This window comes from Musa acuminata, chromosome BXJ3-11 (genome assembly GCF_036884655.1).
Source record: "Musa acuminata AAA Group cultivar baxijiao chromosome BXJ3-11, Cavendish_Baxijiao_AAA, whole genome shotgun sequence".
Classification (NCBI taxonomy): domain Eukaryota; kingdom Viridiplantae; phylum Streptophyta; class Magnoliopsida; order Zingiberales; family Musaceae; genus Musa; species Musa acuminata.
In genome coordinates this window covers 6,268,208-6,292,394 of record NC_088359.1, presented here as the reverse complement: position 1 = coordinate 6,292,394, position 24,187 = coordinate 6,268,208, and the positions used below count along the sequence as shown (strand labels likewise).

Below are 24,187 nucleotides of genomic sequence, written 5' to 3'. Positions count from 1 at the left end.
GATAACTCCATTATCAATTGATTGTCATCATCAAAAAGGGGGAGATAGTTGAATCTCGGATTTTGATGATGAAGTCAATTGTCATTTGTTGTCTAATCTATGTGTTGAGATAAGTGTGCAGGATTAACTACGATGAAAGATAGATAAGCAGCAGGAGTTGCGCCGGAGTCAAGTTCATGATCACGTTGGGAGTTCGAGAGTTCGACGGAAGTTCGGACGGTCATCGGAGGTTCTGCGAGAACAGATCCGAGAAGTCCAGAAGCTTGCCAAGCGAAGCTCGTCGGAACTTGCCAAGTGGATCGTCGCAAAGTCCAGGAGTTTGCCGGAAGTCCGCAGGAGCATCACCGAGGGTTCATCGGATGATCGACGGAAGTTCGCCGGAAACTCGCCGGAAGGAGCGATTGACGCACCGAAGCAAAGCTGCAGAAGTTGTCTTAGATTTAATCGTAGTTAGCACGTTGATTAAGTTGGAAAATGAGAGGTGATCCCATTGGCTTAATCTTGGGGCAATTGGGCCCCTGAAAGACTGAAATTGGGCCGAATGGAATGAACCATTCGGACCCTGATTGCACCAGGAGGTGCAACCGCCCAGGCCAGGAGGTGGCACCGCCTGGGCTAGGCCTTCCAGCGAGACTGGGCGGTGCAACCTCCCCAGCAGAGAGGTGGCACCGCTTGAGCTCAGTCTTCGAGCAAGACTGGGCGGTGCAACCTCCCTGGCAGAGAGGTGGCACCGCCTGAGCTCAGTCTTCGAGCAAGACTGGGCGGTGCAACCTCCCTGGCAGAGAGGTGGCACCGCCTGAGCTCGGTCTTCGAGCTCTGCCAGGCGGTGCAACCTCTCCATTCAAGAGGTGCAACCGCCTGATCCCAGAATTCCGGGATTTGATTGTTTTGAGCTCCAAATTTGAATTGGGTTGGGGCCTATAAATTCCCAACCCATTCAGCACTGAAAAGATACAGACCTACATCGAAATCTTGATCTTTTCTGTGATTCTAAGAGCTCAAAAGTGTTGTAAAGCCTTTAAGTCTCCTCCTTCTGTTCTTCAAGTTTTCAGTTGTAAAGTGAGGAGAGAAAGGTCTGTAAAGGTTGTCTCCTGAGCCTGTCAAAAGGAGAGAAACTGTAAAAGGGCAGTTTGGCCTTCGCCTATTGAAGGAAGGCCCCTAGTTGACGTCGGCGACCTCGTCGGTGGAGGAAGCCAAAAGTGGAGTAGGTCAAGGCTGACCGAACCACTCTAAATCTCTGGTTTGCGTTTATTTTTGAGCACTTTATCATTACTGCAAACCTCCTTCATTACTACTGCTCTCTGCGCTTTCACGAACAAGTTCTAAGTGCTGTACTTCCGAATCTGCATTCAGACGTAAATTCGTGTTTTCGTACATTACAGTTTACGTTTACGTTTGATTCTGCAGAACTGTCTTCCGTGCTTTTACGAACGAGTTTCTTTGCAGTTTACACTTACATTTTGATCCTATTAACTGCAAACTGTCCTCTACAATTTTACGAACGAGTTTTAACATTTAGACGTAAAACTGCACTTAGACGTAAATCGGCTTTCCTCGCACAATCATCAGATCTCAGTTCACGTTTGCGTCTTGATTTCAACTGCATACTGCCTTCTGCGAGTATACAAACGAGTTTCAAAGTTCAGACATAAATCTGCGTTTAAGACGTAAATCTGCGTTTAGACGTAAATCTGCGTCTAGACGTAAATCTGCGTTTAGACGTAAATCTGTTTTTTGCAGATTACTTTTTGAGCTGTACAACAGCAGCACATTGTCTTTATACTTCTGCTTAAACTGCTCCTAGACGCAAACTGTGTTTAGACGCAATCTGCGCTTAGACGCAATCTGCGCTAAGACGCAAACTGCGCTTAGACGCAATCTGAGTTTAGACGCAATCTGCATTTAGACGCAAACTGTGTTTAGACGCTAACTGTGTTTAAACGTAAACTGCACTTAATCATAAGTAATCTTAGAATCGGCTTTTGCATCAAAATAGTCTTTATCGAACGAACGCAGCTTTCGTTTTTTAATCGCTGAAAAATATCCGCTGCACTAATTCACCCCCCCCCTCTTAGTGCTCTCGATCCTAACACCTTCTAGCTTAGTGAATCATTATCTCCATAATAATTCACTCGACTCATTGACTACGGACGTACTAAGCCACTACGTCACAGTCCCTAGACTATATAGGGGAATCCAATCTTTTAGACCTATCTGTCCTTAGTTACCGTAAATCTATAGTCCCTCATTTATATAATATGTCAGAGATTGTATACCGGGCATGGTGCTGTCAGACCCATACGGTTTCTACTCAAATCTCGTTTTAATCAGATTGTCCCGAAGAACTTTTTTTCTCTCAATCTGACTAACCCTGGCCAGGGATTTGTCTGAGCAAGAACATATAGGATATTTCTCCATGACATTGAGAGCATATGATTCTCTATCAACACTCGATAGCCATCATAAGGTTGACTACAACTCTTGATAACCGATTGTGTTAGATCTGAAACATCCAAGTCTATTAGTTCGATATCAAAGAGTGGAATACTCATATAGGACATTTTTAGTGTCTTAAATCTAAGGACCAAATATATCACTGGGATTACGGAATCGTTATCTAACAATGAGACATCATCAATCATCTAGCATTTTGTGAGCAAATCAATTAGTGAATTCATTCTCTAATGAGCACCTGCATTGTATCTCTAGTATCCCCAGATAAGCAGCTATGAGACTAGTCACCTCCATCATATGAACGAGTATATAATACATTAGTATGCCCGGTCATCTCGATATCCCTCTTGAGTAACCTATAAGTGAGACTATTTATAGTCTATATTTAAAAGTGAATGGACATCACAACACACACACACATATAATATATATGTATATATATATATATATATATATATATATATATATATATATATATATATATATATATATATATGCATATAATAATAATAATAATAATAATAATAATAATAATAATAATAATAATAATAAGTAAAATAAGTGTGTGTCATATCATACGTGTCATCACTCATGAGATTGACTTGTAGGACACTTATGACTAGCATACTAATGATAGAACTATTGGAAAATCTGATTAAAGCATCATATGCGCAGCGGAAGAATAAAAAACAAGATTTATAGATTTTTTAGAAAAAGTATTTCGTTGTTGTGCAAAGATTGATGCGTAAAACAAAATGCAAAAATGAAAATCGTGGGTATCAAGGGAGATTTGTTATCTATGGAGATCGTATATCCTTGAAAAATTCTAGATCTATAGGAGTAGATGAATAGGGTCAATTGTCTTCCTCTCTAATAGTGATCCTACAAGTCACAGGTGTCATATAAGCCAATCATATGAGTGATGACACGTATGACATGACACACAATCTTTTTACTTATTATTATTATGATATTTTCTCACTTTATATTGCTTAATACATAAATATATTATGATGTCCATTGTTCTATGTAATGAAAATCTGATTGTTATGAGATTATGATAATGAGATTGATTCATCTTTAAACGTAGACCCTAAATAATCTTGGTCATAAGTTATTCGAGAGGGAGATCGAGATAACGGACAAATTGGTGTACTGTATATCCATCCATATGATGGAGGTGGCTGGTCTCATAGCTGCTTATGTGGGAACACTAGGACTATAGTGTATGTGCTAATTGGAGAATGAGTTTACTGATTGATCCATTCACGAAATATTGGATGGTTGATAATACCTTATTGTCAGATAATGATTCCGTCTTCCCAGTGGTGTAGCTGGTCCTTAGACTTAAGATACCAAGGATGTCCAATATGAATACTCCACTCTTTGATACCAGGCTTATAGGTTTGGAAGTTTCAGATCTAGTACAAATAGTGATCGGGAGTGGCAGCCAATCTTGGGAGGGCTATTAAGTATTGATAGAGGATCATCCGCTCTTGGTATCATGAAATGAATATCTTATGTATTTTTGCTCAGACAAATCTTTGGCCAAGGTTATTTAGATTGAAAGAGAAGAAACTATATGGGCCTGATAGCACCGACTGATGTACAATATTTGAGATATTAGATGGATGAGAGATTATAGGTACATGATAACTGTGGACATATATGTCCAAATGATTGGATTCTCTTATATTATTTGAGGAATGAATTCTCTTATATTGTTTGGACATGTAAGTTCAAATAAGAGACTATAGGTACATGTAGTCGATAAGTCGAATGAATTATTATGAAGATAATAATTCACTGAGCCAAAAAGAGTTCTGATAAGTATGACTCATAGTTAGCTCGATATTGAGCCTAGAGGGTGAACATATATGGTAGGTATTGCGATAAGTAAAGTTTCAGATATGAGATATCTGTCAGAACCCCTATCTTATTGGATATCAATTAAATCTTAAATTATTAGATCCTATAGATGAGATCCAATAAGAACTAATAAGAGATTATTAGGTAGAGATCCACTAATCTAGGAGACTTGAGTAGTTTGATGGAGATTCAATACCCAATAGGGCATGATTCATTAGAGTTAAGTTGACAAGGGGCCTCTATAAATAGAAGAGAACCAAAGCGCCATATGTTAGGCTTCTTGGTTGCCATATCCTATTCTCCTCTCTCCTCTCTCCTCCTCCTCAGATAATAGGTGTGGAGATTTGGGCAGCAATTCAAAGAGTGTTTCGCAACCCCTAATGAGTGGATCACTACCGGAGAGGAGTACACTTGACCTCCTTTGTCATCTACCATAGATCTGTATGATTTCATAGATATACGATCTCCCTTGGTAACACAACTATCTCAGACATGGTTTTAAATTTCGTAGATTTTTTCGCACCAATCTTCACACGATGATGAAACCTTTTTATAAAAATATAAGATTTTGTTTTATGTTCTTCCGCTGTGCATATGATGTCACCCCTAGATTTTTCGTACAAATCCACATGGCAAATGCGGCGAAGATGCTCCTCAAATCACTGCACGATCTTCCTCTCCACGTGCACTATGTGATCAAGAAAGGTCGACCTTTCTTGCTGTCCACACACCCTCAACTAGGGTTGTTGGTTGAGGAGAGGAGAGGGAGGAGAATAGGAGGGAGATTAAGATGTGACTAGCCTATGCTATCTTTTGGCCTTTCCTATTTATAGAAGTTCTTACCACTTAACCCTAATGGATCCTACCATATTGGGTATTGGATCTCTATCTAATTACCTAAATCTCTTGGATTAGTGGATCTATACTCAATAATCTCTCATTAGCTCTTATTGGATATTATCCATAAGATCCAATAATTCAGGGGTTTATTGGACATCCAATAAGATAGAGGCTCCAACGGATATCTCATGTTTGAATCTCTGCTAATCGCAATACTTACCATATGTGTATGATACTCTAGGCTCAATATCAAGTGGCTATGAATCATACCTATCATAACTCCTTGTGACTCGGTAAATTATCATATACATAATCATTCACTCGATTCATCGAGTATGGATATAATAAATCATAACGTTGTAGTTCCTAAATGAGATATAGGAATCCAATTTATTCGACTGCACCGTGGTCAGAATATTTATAAAAAAAATTAATAACAAGGGGGTATAAATTTCAAATAGTTATTTTTGATGTTGAATCATGCTGAGTCGGTCCGGTCCGGTCCGGTCCGACGCCTAAACTCTATAAAAGGGCAAACCACGCGCCGTCGTAACCAGCAATAGCATCATGCTTCCACCTCTGTCTCGCCTTCAACAACGGAACCAAACCGAGATCCCATCTCCGCTGGCCGGCGACGGTAAATAACCCTAACCCCCTTCGATCACTCCGAAAACCCTACTTCGATCTTTAATATCAGATATTTTCCTTTGGTTTCGGCTTGCAAGTAAACCCTGTTCTCGGATTCCGAAGAGGGGGTCCACGGCCGATGCTCCTCTTACGACCTCTTACGCCTCCGAGGCGATCGCATTCGGTTGGCATCGCGGAATCCTACGATTACTAGAACAGTAGGTTCGACGACGATTCCCATCGTGGTATTCGATGTTTGCTAGTGTGTTGTTTGATGTAGAATTGTTGATCGAGTAAGGCGAGAGGGAGATGAAGAGAAAGGGGTTCCGAACTTCTGCCCAGCTGGAACAGAAGCCGGATCACGAGAAAGCTCTCGACCTGGGCCTGCGGTGATGTCCGGATCTTCTCGGAAATGCTTCTCCCTTCTTCACAAACAACCATGTGATTTCATCGTCGCCACTGATGAACCCGTCTAAAGGTACTGCTTGTGCTCTTTCTCGGTTGACTGGGGCTTCCATTAGATCCCTTTTGTTGCTTAGTGTTATTTGCGCGTTCAGTCTTTTCATTCTTTGAGTGTAGACTGGAACCGGGCATGAATGTGACTCGAAATTGGTGCTGCACTCCTTCTGGCTGCAGTTTCTGTTGATCTGGCAACTCATACAGCGGTTTCTGTCGGTAATTTCCTCAGTCTATACCTGACCAAGTAGGGGACCGTTTGGAGGTGTTAGCACACCAATCTTTATTTCCTTCGATGCGTAGCTAATAATCCATTAGCTTCTTCGAAGCTGATGCAGCTTGTCCGCTCTTTGTGGATCATACAAATTGATACTAGATCGTTCTTAAGTGCCAAGTATTCTTCAGATAGGTCTCTGTGTTCAAATAAAAATCTTCAGGTTTCCACTGCTCTTTGTTTGCAGAAATTAGGGAGACCAATTATTATAGACTTGTCAAATTATGTAGTTGCAGCAAAATTGCTTAATTTGACTCTATACCTTCATTAGCTAAGCTGTTAAATTCTGTATGTTTTCCTATATTAATTTGGTATTAAAATTGTCTTTGGTTTTTTACTCTGTCTTTGCCGCTTTGGCGTATTCTTGTTCCAAAGGTCTAGCATATGTGCACAAAATTCTTGTACAGTCAATTGTTTCTGTGTTACATACTCTCTGCATTGGTAGGTCATGCAACAATGCTCACCAATCTATTCAAGTATCATGAGTTGGTCCAGAACTTTTCATGACCGTATGATTTCTTCCACAAGATGCACTGATCTTTATTCACGATAGGTCTTCTTTTTATCTTATGTGATGCAGGATCATTCTAATTTATTTCTGTTATCACCCCCACTCTGGTTATATTAGAGCTTCATTGAGAGAGATCATTGTGCCGTGGAATCATCACTTGATTCACTTCTAAAGCAGTGTTATACTCCAGTAAGAAAAACATGTCACATTTTTGTTGCTCTCATTCCAGTAACTAATGTTATACTCTGGTTCAGAGCTGGAATTATAAAAATTGATCTTATTTGCATGTGATCAATTTTATGTTCAAATATTCTTTGTTTTTCTATTATATCAGGGAAGCCAACTTCTTTTATTATTTGTCAGAGCAAGACATTAGTGGTAAATGCAAGTTCCTCTACATCATGATCTGTTCTCATTTTGTTGCTAAAAGAATCAGGTAATTAACTTTGGTCTTATCTCTGGGAACATTCTCAGTTCTTTTGATATTCTTTTTCAGCCATGCTGGCAGATATCAAGTCCCACATCTTTCCCAATGCTTCAAAAATGATTGTTATTTCATTCTCTTTTTGTCTGTTTGGCAGTCTGAATTTCTTGTTGCCTTGACCAAGGGTGTCCACTGAATTCCTTCCAGTGACTCAAACCTGTTGTTTTTCAGTATGAAATTTCTTGAGAAACACCGCAAATAATAGAACAGTGTAAATGATTCAAAAGCGGTTTGCATTAAAATGGGAAATAACAAGAAATTGACTCTGCATCAACACCTAAACTTCCTGACCAAATACCCTATTTTCATAAAACTTCCTTCTCTGGGTCATAAACTTCAACTCCTGTTAGTTACATTTACCTGATGTATCGTAATTGTTATCCTGATTCTTATTTCGTATGACCTGATATTATTATTTTTAGTCTTGATAAATTGGAAAAAGTTACACATGGAAATTATTAATTCTCTTCAGATGATAGATACTGATCATCATTGATGAATTCTTTAAATTCATCAAAAGTGCCAAATTCCGAAACAACCTGATTAGATTTGCTATTATACATGCACAGCTGAAGAACATCTTTAAGTTGTAGCTGTTGAAGCAACTTCTTGATTTTGTACTGATTTGCTTGATCATTTTCCATGTATAACTGAAAAGCATAATCATACTACTTTGTGGTGCTGGAAAGTTTCTAGTTGCTGCTCCTGCTTGTTGTCAACTAAAATAGAGATGCCACAGGTTATGTTTCTTTGGATCAATGTGTTCTTTAGATCATGAGTCATGTAAAATCTCTTTTCATTCCAACAGATTAATTGTAGTGTAACAGAAGCTATTGGGCATCTTGGTTCAGGAAGAAGATCCTGAAATATGGATTGATTGATCACTCATTCTTCACAAAAATCTTCAATCTGTTGGGTTAGCTGCCATGATCTCCATACTGGCAAACGGAGAAATAGGATTCCAAGTGTGAGACTTCCTAGTCAACCATGTTGCTGTTGGGTAAGCATGTCATTCATGTTCCATCATCATTTTTCAAACTAACACTAACACCTTTTGATCATATATATATATATATATATATATATATATATATATATATATATATATATATATATAAAATCAATTACGTCAAGAATGATTATTAGATAGCCAAATGATAGGACTGTGTTACCACGGAAAGGGATTGTCTATAGTAACTTGATTCCCTTTTTAAAACCATTGAGAAAACTGCAGAAAGATCATATATTTGCTTACATATATGGTTTGGCACTATATTTTTTTATTTTTCTGAAGTCATCCATATATTAATTACTATCTCACTTCTCCGGCGCAAAAGTTCTGGTCACATTAACTTGATTACATATTTAATCGATTCAATTAATGACCTAATAGTCCAAGATTTAATTGGATGGATGGTATATTGGATTCTGATAAGCATGGGATCGATGCAATGGTGTTGTATCATTACCTTCAACAGCCACTACAATTCAGAAACCTACCGATGCTTTGCACCCAAACCTTTTCCGTCAAAGGCGACGGGCAGAGCTAACTGAAAAGTTAGGGCCCCACAGATGCCGTCCCCATCACTCCGCAACAAGGAAAAGCCTCGTGACTCAAGCGGAGGCTCCAGTCGGACGGGCCGGCGGAACCCAAGCGGATCACGAGGTCCGCCGCGCGGGGGAGCGATGTGGGGTGGGGTGTGGTGAGGGAGACCACGAGGTGTGTGGGCGGTGGTTGTGGGCCTTGCGATCTAAGGCGCGAAAGGGTTTGTGGCGGATCGGAGCGCTCACACTTCGAATCGCTCCGCCTCCGCCTCCGCCTCCGCCGGCACCGCGCTAACCACCCCCCCCACTTCTTCTCTCTCTCTCTCCAGCCCTCACACCACCCGTGACTTGCGCGCCGAGGAACTTTCTCTGAGCTTTAGCTTATTAAAGAACCTAAGAAGAGGAAGCAGAAGCATGACGAGGAGTCGATGATAGTGTAATCTATGTGGAGAGCGAGAGAGAGAGAGAGAGAGAGAGGAGAGTAGAGGGTGAGGAACAGGAGGATCACGTGAGCCGGGCGGCCGCGTCGAGGGCGGGGCGCGTGTCGACACCTCGTAGGCTACCCAGCCTCGTACGATCGGCCCACGCCTTGCCGGACACGCACCCACCGCCCCGTTCGCTCCTTGTCCCCACCCACTAACCTTTCGTTCCCACGTCCCATCACTTGCGTCCCTCCTCCACCTCTTTTCTCTCTCTCATTCTCTCTCTCTTCATCTCTCGTTCCCACGGCCAATCACCCGCGTCCGTCCTCTCTCTCTCTCTCTCTCTCTCTCTCCATCTCCTGTTCCCATGTCCGATCAAGAGGTTCTTTCTCTCTCTACATCTCCGGCGAGAAGAACTTACGCTGTAGCTTTTGTTGTATTTAGAGATAGTATAACTATCATATTAAGAATTTTATGAGGACCTCAAACTTTGACCTTAATAGAAAAATCACGCGATCGGACTCTATTTTCACCAATTTCATTCATCCATGAGTATTCTCTTAATACATCTTTTTATTGATACTTAATCGTCTTCCTTGCATTAATTAGGAAACGTCAAACCCTGATTTGATTGGTTAAACTAAATGATAAATTCAATCACGATCTTGTTTAATCCCTTTTTAGCGACATGAGCACAATAATTATGTTCTTAATGTGGTGACTCTTTATATATATATATATATATATATATATATATATATATATATCTGTTGATGATAATAAAAAACAACAAAGAGTAAAAGGGTGAATGGGAGCAATGAAAAATACGGCAAACATAGTTGAATAGTCCGCACTACAGCTCTCGACCATAAGAAGGAAGGAAATGCTGCCAAGTCCATGAGACTGTACAGGTAAAACAAGTGTGAGGGACGGATCTGCCCAACTTAGAAAGACATACTTTTCCTTAGAAATGAAGGGAAATGGAGACTCCTACACAAAATTCCAGAGTAAGAAAAGATAAAGAGAACTGCTTCTCGATGGCTGCGACCGAGACAGACTCCTAACCTCCTCCTTCTACATGAGGTAAACGAGTGGCCATAAAAAGCGCCCCCCTCTCCCTCCTCCTTCGTTCCATCCTTTGTTTCGAATCTACGACAGTGTGACCAATAAGGAAAGGGGTACAGTAAAAGGCAGTGAGGCGAACCAATGGGACGAGTTAGTGCAAGAAAACGAGGTTTCTCTTTTTCTTTTTTTGCGACTGTTTGCTGCTGTTGCTGTGATTATTCTTTAGCCATTTGTGGAGGTGCGTTCGCCAGCCATCCTCTTCTTCTTCCCCTTTATAGCCGAGCTGAGGAGGTCGCAGTTTAGGTCAAGGAGAGTGGTAGTGGCTTTGGGGAGAGAGAGAGAGAGAGAGAGAGAGAGATGGTGAGGGGGAAGACGGAGATGAGGCGGATAGAGAACGCCGCCAGCCGGCAGGTGACCTTCTCCAAGCGCCGCAACGGCCTCCTCAAGAAGGCCTACGAGCTCTCCGTCCTCTGCGACGCCGAGGTCGCCCTCATCATCTTCTCCAGCCGCGGCAAACTCTACCAGTTCTCCAGCTCCAGGTTAATTCCTCGTCTCCCCTTCTGCCGCCACCTGATCACTGTGGAACCGATCCCTTTCATGCCTTCTTCTCGACATCTATCAGTGTGTGGTGCCTGTCTTCTGCCTCCATTACTGCAACAAAATTGATGGGTCTCTCTCCCTTGTACTGTACGCAGTACAGGTTTTTGCTTCCCAGGCAAGGAGTTGGACACTCTCCTTTTGATGCTCCTGTACCTAGAAACTGAGAAGGAGCTTTTCCACTCGGTTGATCTCTCCGAGAACACTGCCTTTTGCAGTGGTATTCCATGGAGATGTTTAGTCGATTTGTCTTCAAGATTACCAACGCATGTACAGCAAAGGATCACACAACCGAACTAGATATCTAGATCTCATGTTCAAGATTTTGTGGTGTTACATGTAGCAAGATTAGTTTCAGATTTGTGGTATCCATCATGTAGCTCATATTTCTTTCACACATTAGCAGTACACATCCAACAGCTGCATCCATTATTAGACATGTCAGGTCCTTCTCACTAAAGAGGGAGGATGAGTGATGGAGGGGTAAAGGTTTTGTTGCACCAAAAAGGAAAAAATATTGTGCTGTATTGTCCTTTTATTTCTGGTTGCATGTTTGGGGCTCCATCATAATGCTGGCCATCTCTAATAGTATGCCTTCATTTCACAGTCCAACCTTTTAGCTATTTGGAGAGAAGTTTCTATATATCAACTGATTTACTTGAGAGCATTAATCATGAAATTAATAGCAAGCACCCTACTTTGCTTCTACATCATAGTTCCAGAGTTTGTTCTTTAGTGCAACACTTGTACTAGACACTTGGAAATAGGTCACAGCTAAATATGGTGGAGAGCTCTATTTCTTGGAGATATATCTTCCTACTTTGGTCACAATCCCTTTTCTTGCATCTTTTTTGTGCTTGCCTCAAGTTAATGGCATTTCTCAAAGATGAGACTCCAAACACACCTTCTTGTTAAGGTGCATCGATAAGCAGCGACTTTGGTTTGATTCCTCAATGCTAAGTCCCATTCTTTTCTGTTTATATATATTGTCTTTCTTCAGTAAATGCATGTAATAACATAAAGATTTATCTTTAGAAATCCTAATTACATATTTCATTTTAGGATCATGTGATGGAACATCCTCATTCATGGGGATTACATACCAGTGGACAGCTTCTGCACATCAAGTGCTTCTATTGGTTTTGTCTCACACATGAATTATCATATCTTTAAATGTTGACTCTTTAGCCATTGACTTGACTTTAGACTCTTTGTTATAGCTGATATGCATGCCTCATCATTTATGAACCTTTTTCTCTGCAACTTCAACGTTGCAAGATTATGAAGTTGTACCTTCTAATTCTGACTGACATCATGTGCTTGCAGTCATAAGTTTTCCTTGATCCTATGGTGCATTACCTCAGGAACTTCAAGTTACCTTCAGATCTTGCCTCAACAGTATCATCAAACTCGCAATCGGTATTCCGAGGAAGAAGATAGCTAGCTATCATCATTCATGCCCCCCTTGACCTTTATAATATTATTTCTATTGATTATATCAGTTAGACGTGTTCAGTGAATTGTTAATTGGCTGCTAAACATCGTAGGCCGTCTTCGAACTTAGTTATGAAGGATCAGTAATGCTTAGCTGCTGGTGTCTTTGTCAATTGATACCGAAACATAATCGACTTTGTGTCGTAGATTATTATTAGGATAGACCGGGTCTTGCACTGAATATAGGATTCGGGAAAGGATACCTTTCGCCTAAGCTAATCCAAATATTTGATCGCGTTGACCCAATTTTGATTTGTATGTTTGCTTCTTCAGTCGATAGAAGTAATATATGGCCTGCGAAGGATTGCTTTCTAGCTTATGCTTCCACCATTCTCCTTAGACTAAATCTTGAGACAAATCGGGTGTCGGAAGTACTGAGTTCTGATGAGAATAACGGAGTGCTTAGAGAATTATTATGGTCAGATACTTAGGGCCAACCTGTACGGGAACTTAAATCCTCTTCAAGAATAGAGTTCATCTTTGGATGACTTAGAGTTGCATATTCCTTGCCACTTTCACCTCACTAAGTCGAAGGAGACTTAGTCCTCATCCCAAGTCAACTGCTGCAACATAGCATGGCCATGCATGCCTTCATGTGGATATCTCAAGCTTACAACTCTTTCTGCATGGTAAAACTACTCTTGAGATCGTCATAGACATGTATGTACATGTTATGTGACCTAGAAACCCTAACCTCGGATGACTCCTGTAACCATGAACTCGGTGAGAAACCTCGGCTAACCTATGGAATCCTTGCTTTTTAGCATAAGGTTTCTGACCTATTTAGCGCAACATAAAAACAATTGTCACGGGCAGACCTAAAACTATGAACCCTAAACCCTATAGATTAATTCCAAAGAGTTGATTTCACTTGGACTAGAGATGAAACATTGCTGAACCGTAAGGCGCTAATGGCGACGATCTCACCCCATCTTGCTTGTGTGTATTGGTAAATTTTGTGATCTCTAATGATCTAAAATGTAAGTGTAACCCTATATTTCATCAAGTTCCATAATGATCGAGCCACATAAGTGATCAAAATGATGCACATATGTTTCATCAAGTTCCATAATGATCAAGCCACATAGGTGATCAAAATGATGCAAGATGAGCATCCAGAGAGAAGAGGTATCACTATTGTCATTCAGATTTTATTCATGAATGGTGAGCACTGTAGGATATACATATGTAACAAGAGTTGCTTCTCGTATTTGCTGAGTAGCTTAATGAGTTTGAGGAGTGGATCAGTAGATGGATCGATGGTCTTCAATCACAGCAACAATAACAATACCGATATGAACATATCGAGATAATTCCCAGCTAATACGATTCAAATACACATCAAGTCAGGAGAAATTAAACTCTAGCATGGTGTACATTTTTAGGAACAATGATAGAACCATGTCAAGAATTGTCGCACAGTTTATTCCCGATAGTTATCAATTGAGACTTGATAATCCTTTTTGCCATTTAGCTTGCTAGAGAAAAGTGTCATTTAGTTCATCTAAGCCCTTCATATCAGTTAATATTATTAGTGCAACCTTCGATACTCTTTCTCTTCATCTGCAGCATGTTGAAGTTGACTTCACCCACTTATCAAGGTGCAATCACAAATTTGACTGCATGTCCAAATCGAGTTACACTATCCTGACTCTTCCTTCTCTCAATCTGTACTTCTAATTTGTCACAAATGTCATGAGATTATGCTCCATTCTAAAAAATATAGTACCCCGACTCGATTCCAAAATAGTTTTTTTTTTTTTCATCTTGAGTTTTCTTTTTTCTCAAGGTAAAACTGTCTCGAGAGCATTGTGGTTTTGAATATGAATGTCATTTGCTCATTCTCATTCATTTGTGTCTATTTTATGAATCTATATTTTCAAATTAAATAGTTACTTTTTGAATAAATAATGCATGAAAGTAGTAGTTTATCATGTTATTTGTGTTTGTAGGCATTATCAATAAAGTGCATATATCCAACATATTTAGCTACATGTGTCAATTGAATGTATACATACACACAGACACAACTTTTGCATGGTATAGCATCAAAACCAATTCTTTGTAATGTGTCACTTTACCTTTTTTTTTGTCTATTTCTGAGGATAAATTGGATAGTTCCACTTAATATCCATATATAAGAATAAAGGAGAAAACCAAAAACCAGCATTGGAGCTTGGCATTTGATGTAATTCCCTTCCAATTTTACACTTGTTCAAATACTTGTTATGTTCTTACTTTCACTATAGCATCATGTAGATACATGTTTCTTGTCTACTTTTCTTTGACTCACTGCATTTTACATTGAAACCATCACCAAAAACCTGTGCATGCAAAGTCATAGTCTTGTGTGCACTCCCCTATACAATTCAATATCTATCTCTTGGTCTTAAGTTGAACATAGAGATATTAGCCATGCTTTGGTAGCTTTTGGAAACTGTTGGGGCCATGTTAAGGTTGCTTCTTTATGTTATGAGTATAAATATGATTCATGTCAATGGAAAACACCTCTCTATTTGTGGGTTAAGATTGCTTCTTGTGCACATATTATTGCATCTATAAGTTCCATCTCATATTGGTCCAAATATACCATTCAAATCTTTCCCATGTTTTAGGCAGTCCTATCAGCAAATGAGCACCTATAACATTAGAAAATGGACTCTTGATATCTTGATATTGCTTTATGTTCTGTACCTAAGTTTGTATCTGATGTTTAGCCTATCTAGCTTACTGTATTTGATTGACATTCAGCAGCTAGTATCAGAACTCCCAAGTTATCTATGTGATTTCATTTGAATTATCACAATCTTTTGCACTTAAATTCATAACTATCCTTGTCAAGGCAACCCCACAGTGCAAAATTGATGTCTTGAGATGCATCTGTATGAGTTCTCATTAAACTAAGATAGTTCCCAATGTGATCCCTTGCAAGGATTTTCATAGCCTAATAATATAGAAGATAGCCTGGCCGACTACCTAAAGTCTCCTTTTTCTTTGTTTTCCAGCTCAGTTGCAATATGATGTTTTTGTAATGTGATCTAATTTATCGGATGCATAGACATAATTGAGTTAGCTTCTGTGAGAACAGAATTTCTGCTTTTGGTTCCTATGCTTTCCAGATTGCATTTTGTAAAATATCTGACTTAAACTTGTCCATTTTTGTTGTCCAGTGTTGAAAAGACGATCCACCGCTATATGATTCACACAAAAGATGTAAATTGCAAACAGAGTTTGGTGGATCAAAAGATGCAGGTTGAGCATGCTTCATCTTTTACATGATTTCCCCGTTTTGCTATCTGGATTTGGATTAGTGTAGGCATGCAAGAAAGCACAGTTTAGCATGAACTGCTAGAACCTGACTTGAGGAATGTGACAAGACTCACTGGAGATTTCATTGCAAACATCAAAGTTGATGAAACATTGTTTGGATGATCTAAAGCATTAGCTAAATTCTACATTAAATTCTGAAACTTAAGTAACTCCAAAAGTATCTGTTATGACTGATTACCATTCCACTTCAGTGCTATCAACAATGACCAAAGATATCTTCCTTCAAAGAAGAAAAGGAAGAATGATGTTGTCAATCACTCTACGATAGTCAGCTAATGAATCATAGAAGGGACTTACAATGTTCATGGAAAACAATTTGATATCTCCTTTGGTTCCCTCCTGTGTTGCAGAATTTGGTATCTGAAGCCAAAAATATGGCCAAGCAGATTGAACTTATTGAAGCCCAGAAAAGGTAATGGCACTCTGACCGGAGTTCATTCTCACTGTTCTTGCCACAAGTCAAATGTTCTTTCCGGTTAACACTGCTGAACACTTTGGAGAGTATCATCCGCTGCAGGAAGCTGTTGGGTGAAAGCTTGGAATCTTGTTCGGCAGAGGAATTGCATGAGCTAGGGAATCAGCTAGAGGAGAGCCTAAGGCAGATCAGAAACAGAAAAGTAAGTTCTAATGGCACTTCCTATCTTCTCTTGCTGATCGATTGTGACTCGAGACTTCTTCTCTTCCTTCATTCAGCATAGCATCCTAACCGAACAGATTGCAGAGCTCAAAGAAAAGGTAAAGACATCATTCCATCCTTGCTGAACTCTGTTGCTTTCAACTTCTACTGTAAGCTAACAATTGCCTCCTTGTGATCCTCATGAAACAAAGGAGAGGAGCCTTATGCAGGAGAATAAATTATTGCGCGAAAAGGTGAGGAATCTGCTACATTTTACCTTGCAAAGAGACTGGTCCATCTTCGATGAAAGATCAACTAATTTTGCATTTTGATTTCTTATCAATCGACTAAAGTTCAAGGAAGGAAATATGCCACAATTACATGCTGCAGAGTTTGCTGCAAGCGATCGGAATGCTCAAAGCATGGAGGTAGAGACGGAGCTGATGATCGGAAGGCCGGGAACTCGCTAATTATCGTGATTGTACCTCTTGAAAACCAAGTTCCATCGATACACAAGTGTGTGTACAGCAAGAGGAATCAGAAAACACACACCTCATTGTAGGTGATGAACAAGCAAATGATCATGTTGGAACTCATGTCTCGGACAGACTTGTTTGTGGATGCTGGTGAATGCTGATTGCTTACCAGAGCTTGATGTCTTTGTTTGTTGTGCAAATAGTGATCACAGAATTGCTACTGAATGCTGCAAACATGGAAGGTTATCGCGCTTGAGAGACACTTTGTCCTCCTACTTGGAGAGCTTCTCGAGGGATCGATCACTTGCTAAAGACCACAAGAGACACGAATCTTAGGGCAGAGATGGAATCTACGCTGTGTTTAGGCACTCGTGCCACGTGGACGTTGTTTTGTTGACGTGTCCTTTTTCTATTCGAGCATTATCTTGCTCCTCGTCCCGCCCGTGCGGCTGCTGTGGACTCGGCGGAGTCTGCCATTGGGTGATATCTGTGGGCCCCGGATGTGTGAATCTATAGGAGCGCGGGGAACGACGTTTGGTCGCTTGACTTCTGCGCACTGGTACGGCGCGCTGCCATCAGTCTCATCGTCTCTTTCGTCCGCCTCGGCCTTCCCATCCTGCTGAACGAAACACCTCGCCCTTTCCCTTTCTTCGTTTCCCGCTCCACTCCTCCTTGGTGCGGTGCCCGCCCTTGTACGCCTCAGACTTGGTCGCCGGCCTTTCGTCGAACAGGTAGCCGCCGCCCAAGAATTCCCGTTTCTCGGGCTCCGCCTCTGCATCTTCCTTCCTTGGTTGGGACTGCAGTGAGTCCCTTCCGGCCATCCTCCGTTGTTCCGCCGCCGCCAAACGTGGCACCTAGCTAGCCTCCTCGTTCTCCCCGTCTCATTTCGCTCCCGCCAAACCCCCACCACCGCCATCTCGGGCTTCGCCGGAGGCCCTGCTCATCCTTTCACCGCTGTCACCTTCAATTGGCCCACGTGTCAGCCTCGGCGCTCCGGAGTTTCCGCGCTGCAGCATCCCTTCCGGAGATGGAGGACAGCAGGAACGGAGGAGGAATGAGCTCTAGAAGCAGGCGGGGAGAGGAGGCAGCATTCGCTGAGCCGCGCCGCCAAAGACTCGGACGCATTCTTCGGGCGGCGCAAGGCCGCACCTCTTCCGGTTCTTGGCCGGGGACGGATTCAAGAATCGGCTGAAGAGGCCGACCCCTTTCTCGTGCACGATTAAGTCGGTGCAGTCCGAGTGCAAGACGAAGTTTCTTGAGCCATTCCAACTCTTTCTTGCTCGCTCTCGGAGCATGTGGCACGCATGTAGTCTTCCTCAAGAACTCTCACTCCAACAAATATAATTGTGCTATGGTGGAAAGAAGAATCCAATAAGTCAACCCGAGAATTTTGCAGAAAAGAAGCATATGCCAGTTGTTGGTGTAAACAACTTTTTTAGCCGTGGGCTCGGGGCCGACGCGGCTTGTTCGGGGGTCCGAATGACAGTGATCTTGCGCGACGTCCCTCGAGGTCTCCCGGTGGTCGACTGCGGTGGCCTAGTCGGGACGTCGCGTCAGGCCGGGAGGAAAGCTTCGCCGCAGCGCCGGGTAGAGGCGGCGCCGGTCTTTCACCTGCACACAGGTCGGGTCGAAAGCTCGGCCCGACTACTCCGACGACCAAATCAGTGGGTGGGGAGGGGGTTTCGAATGAAGAAGTGCTTCTGTGTCCATGGCCCTCCTTTGTTTAGAATCCGGGGGTATTTATAGGCAAGTTTAGTGTTACCTGATGTGCCTGCCTGCCGGGGCAGGACCGTACCTCTGATGACGTCTGACATTGCCGTTGGTGTTGCATGGAGGACCGAACTGCCGCAGGGTATGGGCGAGCTTCGGTCGACGCCTTCCTTTGCCTCGGCCGTGCGTGCGGGGTCAAACGATGAGGTCGCCTGAGGGCAGTTTGACGTCGGCGCACATCAAGTCGGCGTTAATGCTCACTCCCTTGGACAGTGTGTCGTCCAGACGTGGCTGACGTCATGGCGCATCGTGTCGCCATTTTTGTCCTTATCACCAGAACCGAAGAATACTTGAAGAAACATCACAGTGTGCAAAAGCAATTGCACTAGAAGAATAAGAAGACATCGACTCCACATTTCTTTGCTGATGCTCACACTCCCTTTTTTTTTTTCTTGCATATAATTAATTTCCTGCCATGACTGAGCCAGTGAAAATTATTAATGGTCAGAAGAACTGTTGTTGTACGGAATATTTCTATGGTATTTCGCATTTCTTTTTTCACTAGGTTTTTAATCAATGGCTATCCGCTAAGCAGTCATATTTTTCTATGCATGCAAGTGTAGAAATGAGTTGCTGGATCCGACAGCAAAACCGAAGCTACTGCAAAACGAAGCTTAAGTACCTCGATACTGTGCTATTATCTTAAATGAGACCGAAAGCTTATTTGAGTTTGATATAATACTAGTGTATATTTATATTTTTTGATTTTATTTATATTTTGTAAACATATAGACATTTTATAGTATGCTTGATAGTTTCATTTTGATTGACTTTTGTGATTGTTTTAGGCTTATAAATATAAGTTATGTGCCGTCATCGTATAGAGATAAAACTGTCTAGAAATATGCTATCCAAGCAATCGTTTTTAGATTTTTTAGCTCTAGTGATGCAATGTCTGTCGACATAACACCCACGAGCTACTTGAGTGGCACATGATCAGATGAGCCTTCTGAGTAGTATCTAGGGCTAGTTTGTTGTCTTGTTTCGCAGTAGTGTCATGTAGACACCTAGGGACTTTTGGTCGTAATGAACCACCTTGGATCATTTGTCACTTGATCGTTCAGAGCTTGCGAAGTCTTTATTTATAATTTACATTGTCTATCAAGTATTTGCTAAAATAGTTACTTATGATATCCTAAATTAAATACTTCTTCTAACCCCTCTTCTCTTTAGAATGTCCTTAAGAGATCATAAGAGATTTAGGAGAGCTTGACCATTTCCGGATGGACACGCAAGGGTGCCGCACGACTTAGTCAAAACTAGTTAAGTCCATGATAGATGGTATCAGAGCGAGACAAGCATACTTAGAAACACTTAGCATAAAAATGTGAGGGACCTAGCGAGGTTGTATTGAGGGCAATTAGCATACATGATTGTTTGAGAAAAATGACCATAGAGACATAAAGAACGGAGTCACCCAAAGGAGTAATTATTTAAGATTGACATTCAGAGGAATGATCAACCCATCACACGAGAGGCACCACGAGGACAAATGAGATAAGAAGAATGCATAGCGCATAAAAGTTGGGATGATTCAGTTCGAGCTACAGCTTGATGTTAGCAACTAAATTTGATGGTGTTCAAGGCAAGCAGAGTGCTTCACAAATGATGAGACTATGCAAGGAGGGATGGGTTGCTCGATGATCGAAAGAGTTGTACAAAACTCATATAAATGAAGAGATTTGTTAACTCAAAGAATTTGATACTTATGATGTAAGGACTTGTATGCGGACAATAGATTATTTGTGGCCATCCCAGGTTAGCCAAAACTCAATGTCATGGAGCATTGAAACTTTCTATTTAATATGGGAAGGATATGTTTGTAGGAGGTTGAAGTATATAGTAAGTTCAGTATATTATCAGGCCTTGAGAGGCGTAGCGAGGGCTATATCGACGAAAAGTCGTAATCTAACAAGTGTGTTCACAATGGTGGAATAATGCATAGTTTGTTTAGTAAGACAAAGTAGTACAAGAGAATGATGGTCTTCGAAACTTCTAAAGGGAATGATGTGAAGAGAAAAATTACTCTAACATGACATATATCTAGGAGGAATAAGTCTCAATTATCTAGAGAGAGAATTATATGCAATGAACAACACATGTTGATGAGGGGGTACCTCAAGATAATAACTTTATAAAGCTCAACAAACCGAGCGAGTAGTGATGAGTCATCATATGATATGATATATTGGTAGATGCATGAGGTGATATATTGGTAGATGCATTGTAAGATCAAGTGGGGGAGCAACCCAAAATAATACCAAATAAAGACACACTTAGAGTCAATGTAGAAATCAGACTTAACGAAGGGTTGATTAGTGGAATGGTGGGCACGAAGGTCACCATTAACTCAATGTAAACCGAGGAGCAGGGTAATTTGGGTGAAACTTAATGAAGTGACCAAGCTGTATAAAGGAAGTCGACATAGAAGACGAAACATGGAGTAAATGTACGAAGCTTTCCTTGGACAGAGGTCAATGACATAACTTTTATAGAGGCAAGAGTAAGATCATATTATTCTATAGGTCTCTCGTTCTGATGGAGCAAACTTATTTGCATGGTGCCAAAGTTGAAGGGAGCTTCGAGGCACGCGTAACTTATCTCAGCGAAGCATTTGATGAAGGAGCTAAGGCCACTCAAATTGTGATGGCGAAGTTGGGGTTAGAATACCTTGTCACAAGGCAAGAGGACACAGATGCAAGTACTCTTGAAGAATGTGACATAGTGCTACAATTCAAGTTCTCACGAAGGAAGTGGTGCATAGTAGAGATTGTGTTGAGGGGGCAGAGGCTCACGATCCAGATAGTGATGCACCAATTTTAGTAAAGTTGGTGAACTTTAAGAGATGCTAGGCGATATACTCTCCTAGAGCTACACTTTATCCAAGTATGACCCTGATGGATGAAGGTCAATTGCCAAAGGAGCAAACATAATTGGAGGTAGCAGAGGCCCTGCAATATGCTAGCAGAGCCTACACATAGAGAGATCGCAATCCGAGTTCATCCCATAAAATTAAAATACAATAGAGATGTCACCAAGAGGCAACATGATGTAGCAAATTATGGTGAAACAATTCGAGGCAATATGACACATATGAGAGAAGTCCCACGAGAGACTAGATCATATGGATGTATGATTGGGAGCTATTAGGAGCTCTACTTCGGCAAATAATATGACGACAAGAAGGGCTATAGATTCAAGGAGTAAATGTTATAGTACTGCAAATGCATGTCTTTTATGTGTGTATCAAATTTTACATTAAATGAAAGCCTTAATCATCCGCATATGTGGGATGTGTACCACCAAAGGAGAATTCTAAGTGCAAGTACTAGTGAGTCTCATAGGGGGACTTGATCATATAGAGGTATTATCAGAGCGGTTGGAGAGTTGGATTACTCTAGAGCTCATATTTGCTTAAGGGAGCCAAGTAAGTCAAAGGATAAGATCGAGTAAATGAACGTTAATACCAAAGGAGAACAAAATCGATACTAGCCCTACAACATAATGGCGGAGGCCATGCGTGAGAGTTGCAGTTTGTCTTTTCATCGATTAAGGGGAATTACTTGGAGAACACAAAGGTATTGAAGCAGATTGTTGAAAGGGGCAAGGAAGCGATGATGGGTCTAGATGGACTTAGCTACCCAAAATCAAGTATCGATTAGAATGAAGGTGGACTTAGAGAAATATAACATTGCGTAAAGGCGGATCTACATATCACAAATAAAGGGGCACAAATATGAGACGACAGATAGTAGGGTCATGGGCATGGTAGTATCATAGTATCACAAAGGCGGGACTTCAAAAAAGTTATCGATCCTTGCTCTCATGGAAGGACAGTGCTTAATCGTGAAAGGGATTAAGGAGGAAGGGAATGCAGAGGCAAACTCTAAGTATTGAGATAAGACTGAAGGGTAAATGCTAAGGAACATGATAAGATCGGTGTCCATATGCTTCTCATTAAAATAGTCAAAAGTGGAGGGCTTTGGGTTAATGAAGAAAGGCTTGACTAAGGAACGAAGTAAGCAGTACGCGGTACTATACATTTTCTACTCAAAGGAGTAGGCGACAAAAATGATGGAAAAGATGGTATAATCCCAAAAGTGACCAAAACTACTAGAGACTTGCTCTAAGTCCAAGTAAAATTTTACTCTTTTCGGGCAAAATTTCTTCCATTTTAGCAGTTTGATAGCAATAAGAAAGTAAATTGCAATAGCTAACTTAATGAAAGGAGTGCAACCACTTCGGGTACTTTGAAAGTATGAGCAAAGAGCAAGTGAAGGCTAATAACCAGCTCGATGTATGAAGTACAACCTTCGATGAGGCGGGCAAAGTCGAGTAACATTTGCCTTCTCAACTCTTAAGAGAATGGGTGAAAACAAGTACCATAGTTTTCTTATTTATCTAGTAAAGGAGCTCTACATAGGTTCAAAGACCCTTTGAAGAAACCTAGTGGAATACAACAGTTGTCAAATCCTCACCAATAGTGAATGGTGTTATTGAGAGTAAATTATCTACTTTATTTTCTAATGGAATATCAATTGAAAGTGGAAGTGATGCATACCTATTTGGAGGCGATAAGTAAGTAGAAGATAAATTAGTATAAAAATTTTGTGGAGGAAAGATCTTAAAAACTTCAAAGTCTACAAGACGATGCTCTCTAAAGCTCTAATAAGTATCTACCCAATTCAAACGACATGAGACATTTGAGATACTAACACATAATAAAGAATGTCTTTTCCTTCATGTGAAGGATTCCTAGGAACTAACAATGATCAGTACAACTCAGCCAACCCAACACTAGAGTTAAAGTCATCGATGAGTTAAAACAACATGACGGATCAAAATTTGACTACTCAACAACTACAATGAAGAGTAATTGAGAACTTTGCAACTAGAGCAGAATATTAAAAATTCAACAATGATAAGGAGATGCAACGTCACTAAGGCTTTGACAAAGACGTCAAAGAAATAAGTAGGGGAGAATGTCATAGATAAAGCTGTAAATAAGGTGTTTGATGTAATACTTATGTATGTTTATGTCTTTCAATTTCGTTGATGCTTTGCACAGCATATAGAGGGTTTACAATAGGCTTGCCAACCCCATTTTGATTGACTTTTGTGGCCGTTTTAGGCTTGTAAACGTAGATTATCTTCATTTATCCTGTAGAGACTAAACTGCTAAAAAACAAACCATTCAGATAGCCATCTAGAGGGTTTTCTAGCTTTGTAGAGTGATGAAAAATATCAACCAATATAGTACCTGAAAGCTACCAGAGTAACACATAATTGGATGGACCTTTGGAATAGTGTTTAAGGTTGATTTACTATCTCATTCTAATATGAATATTTGTGAAAAC

The 24,187-nt window shown here is 40.8% G+C and overlaps 1 protein-coding gene and 1 long non-coding RNA gene across 3 annotated transcripts; both read left to right on the top strand.

The window, feature by feature from the left end:
• The first annotated feature begins 5,735 nt into the window (after positions 1–5,735).
• Positions 5,736–7,322, top strand: LOC135652386 (uncharacterized). Of its 2 annotated transcripts, XR_010502118.1 has the most exons (4): positions 5,736–6,008; positions 6,089–6,268; positions 6,370–6,465; positions 7,101–7,322. It is a non-coding gene; the product is annotated as an uncharacterized LOC135652386 (long non-coding RNA). The 2 variants fall into 2 exon arrangements; XR_010502117.1 differs by lacking the exon at positions 7,101–7,322 and having other exon boundaries at positions 6,370–6,857.
• Positions 7,323–10,600: 3,278 nt separating this feature from the next.
• On the top strand, positions 10,601–17,245 carry LOC103970657 (MADS-box transcription factor 50). The gene is made up of 7 exons (XM_009384525.3): positions 10,601–11,086; positions 15,809–15,890; positions 16,319–16,380; positions 16,486–16,585; positions 16,662–16,703; positions 16,797–16,838; positions 16,938–17,245. The coding sequence occupies exons 1-7, from the start codon at positions 10,905–10,907 to the stop codon at positions 17,052–17,054; spliced, it is 627 nt and encodes a 208-aa protein (XP_009382800.1). The 5' UTR covers positions 10,601–10,904; the 3' UTR covers positions 17,055–17,245.
• The last annotated feature ends 6,942 nt before the right edge of the window (positions 17,246–24,187 follow it).

Bases quoted from the DNA above. Each gene is read 5' to 3' on its own strand.
- LOC103970657 (XM_009384525.3), top strand. From the start codon at position 10,905: ATGGTGAGGGGGAAGACGGAGATGAGGCGGATAGAGAACGCCGCCAGC. The intron at 15,891-16,318 runs GTTGAGCATGCT...CCTGTGTTGCAG, and splicing joins TGGTGGATCAAAAGATGCAG to AATTTGGTATCTGAAGCCAA. The intron at 16,839-16,937 runs GTGAGGAATCTG...AATCGACTAAAG, and splicing joins ATAAATTATTGCGCGAAAAG to TTCAAGGAAGGAAATATGCC.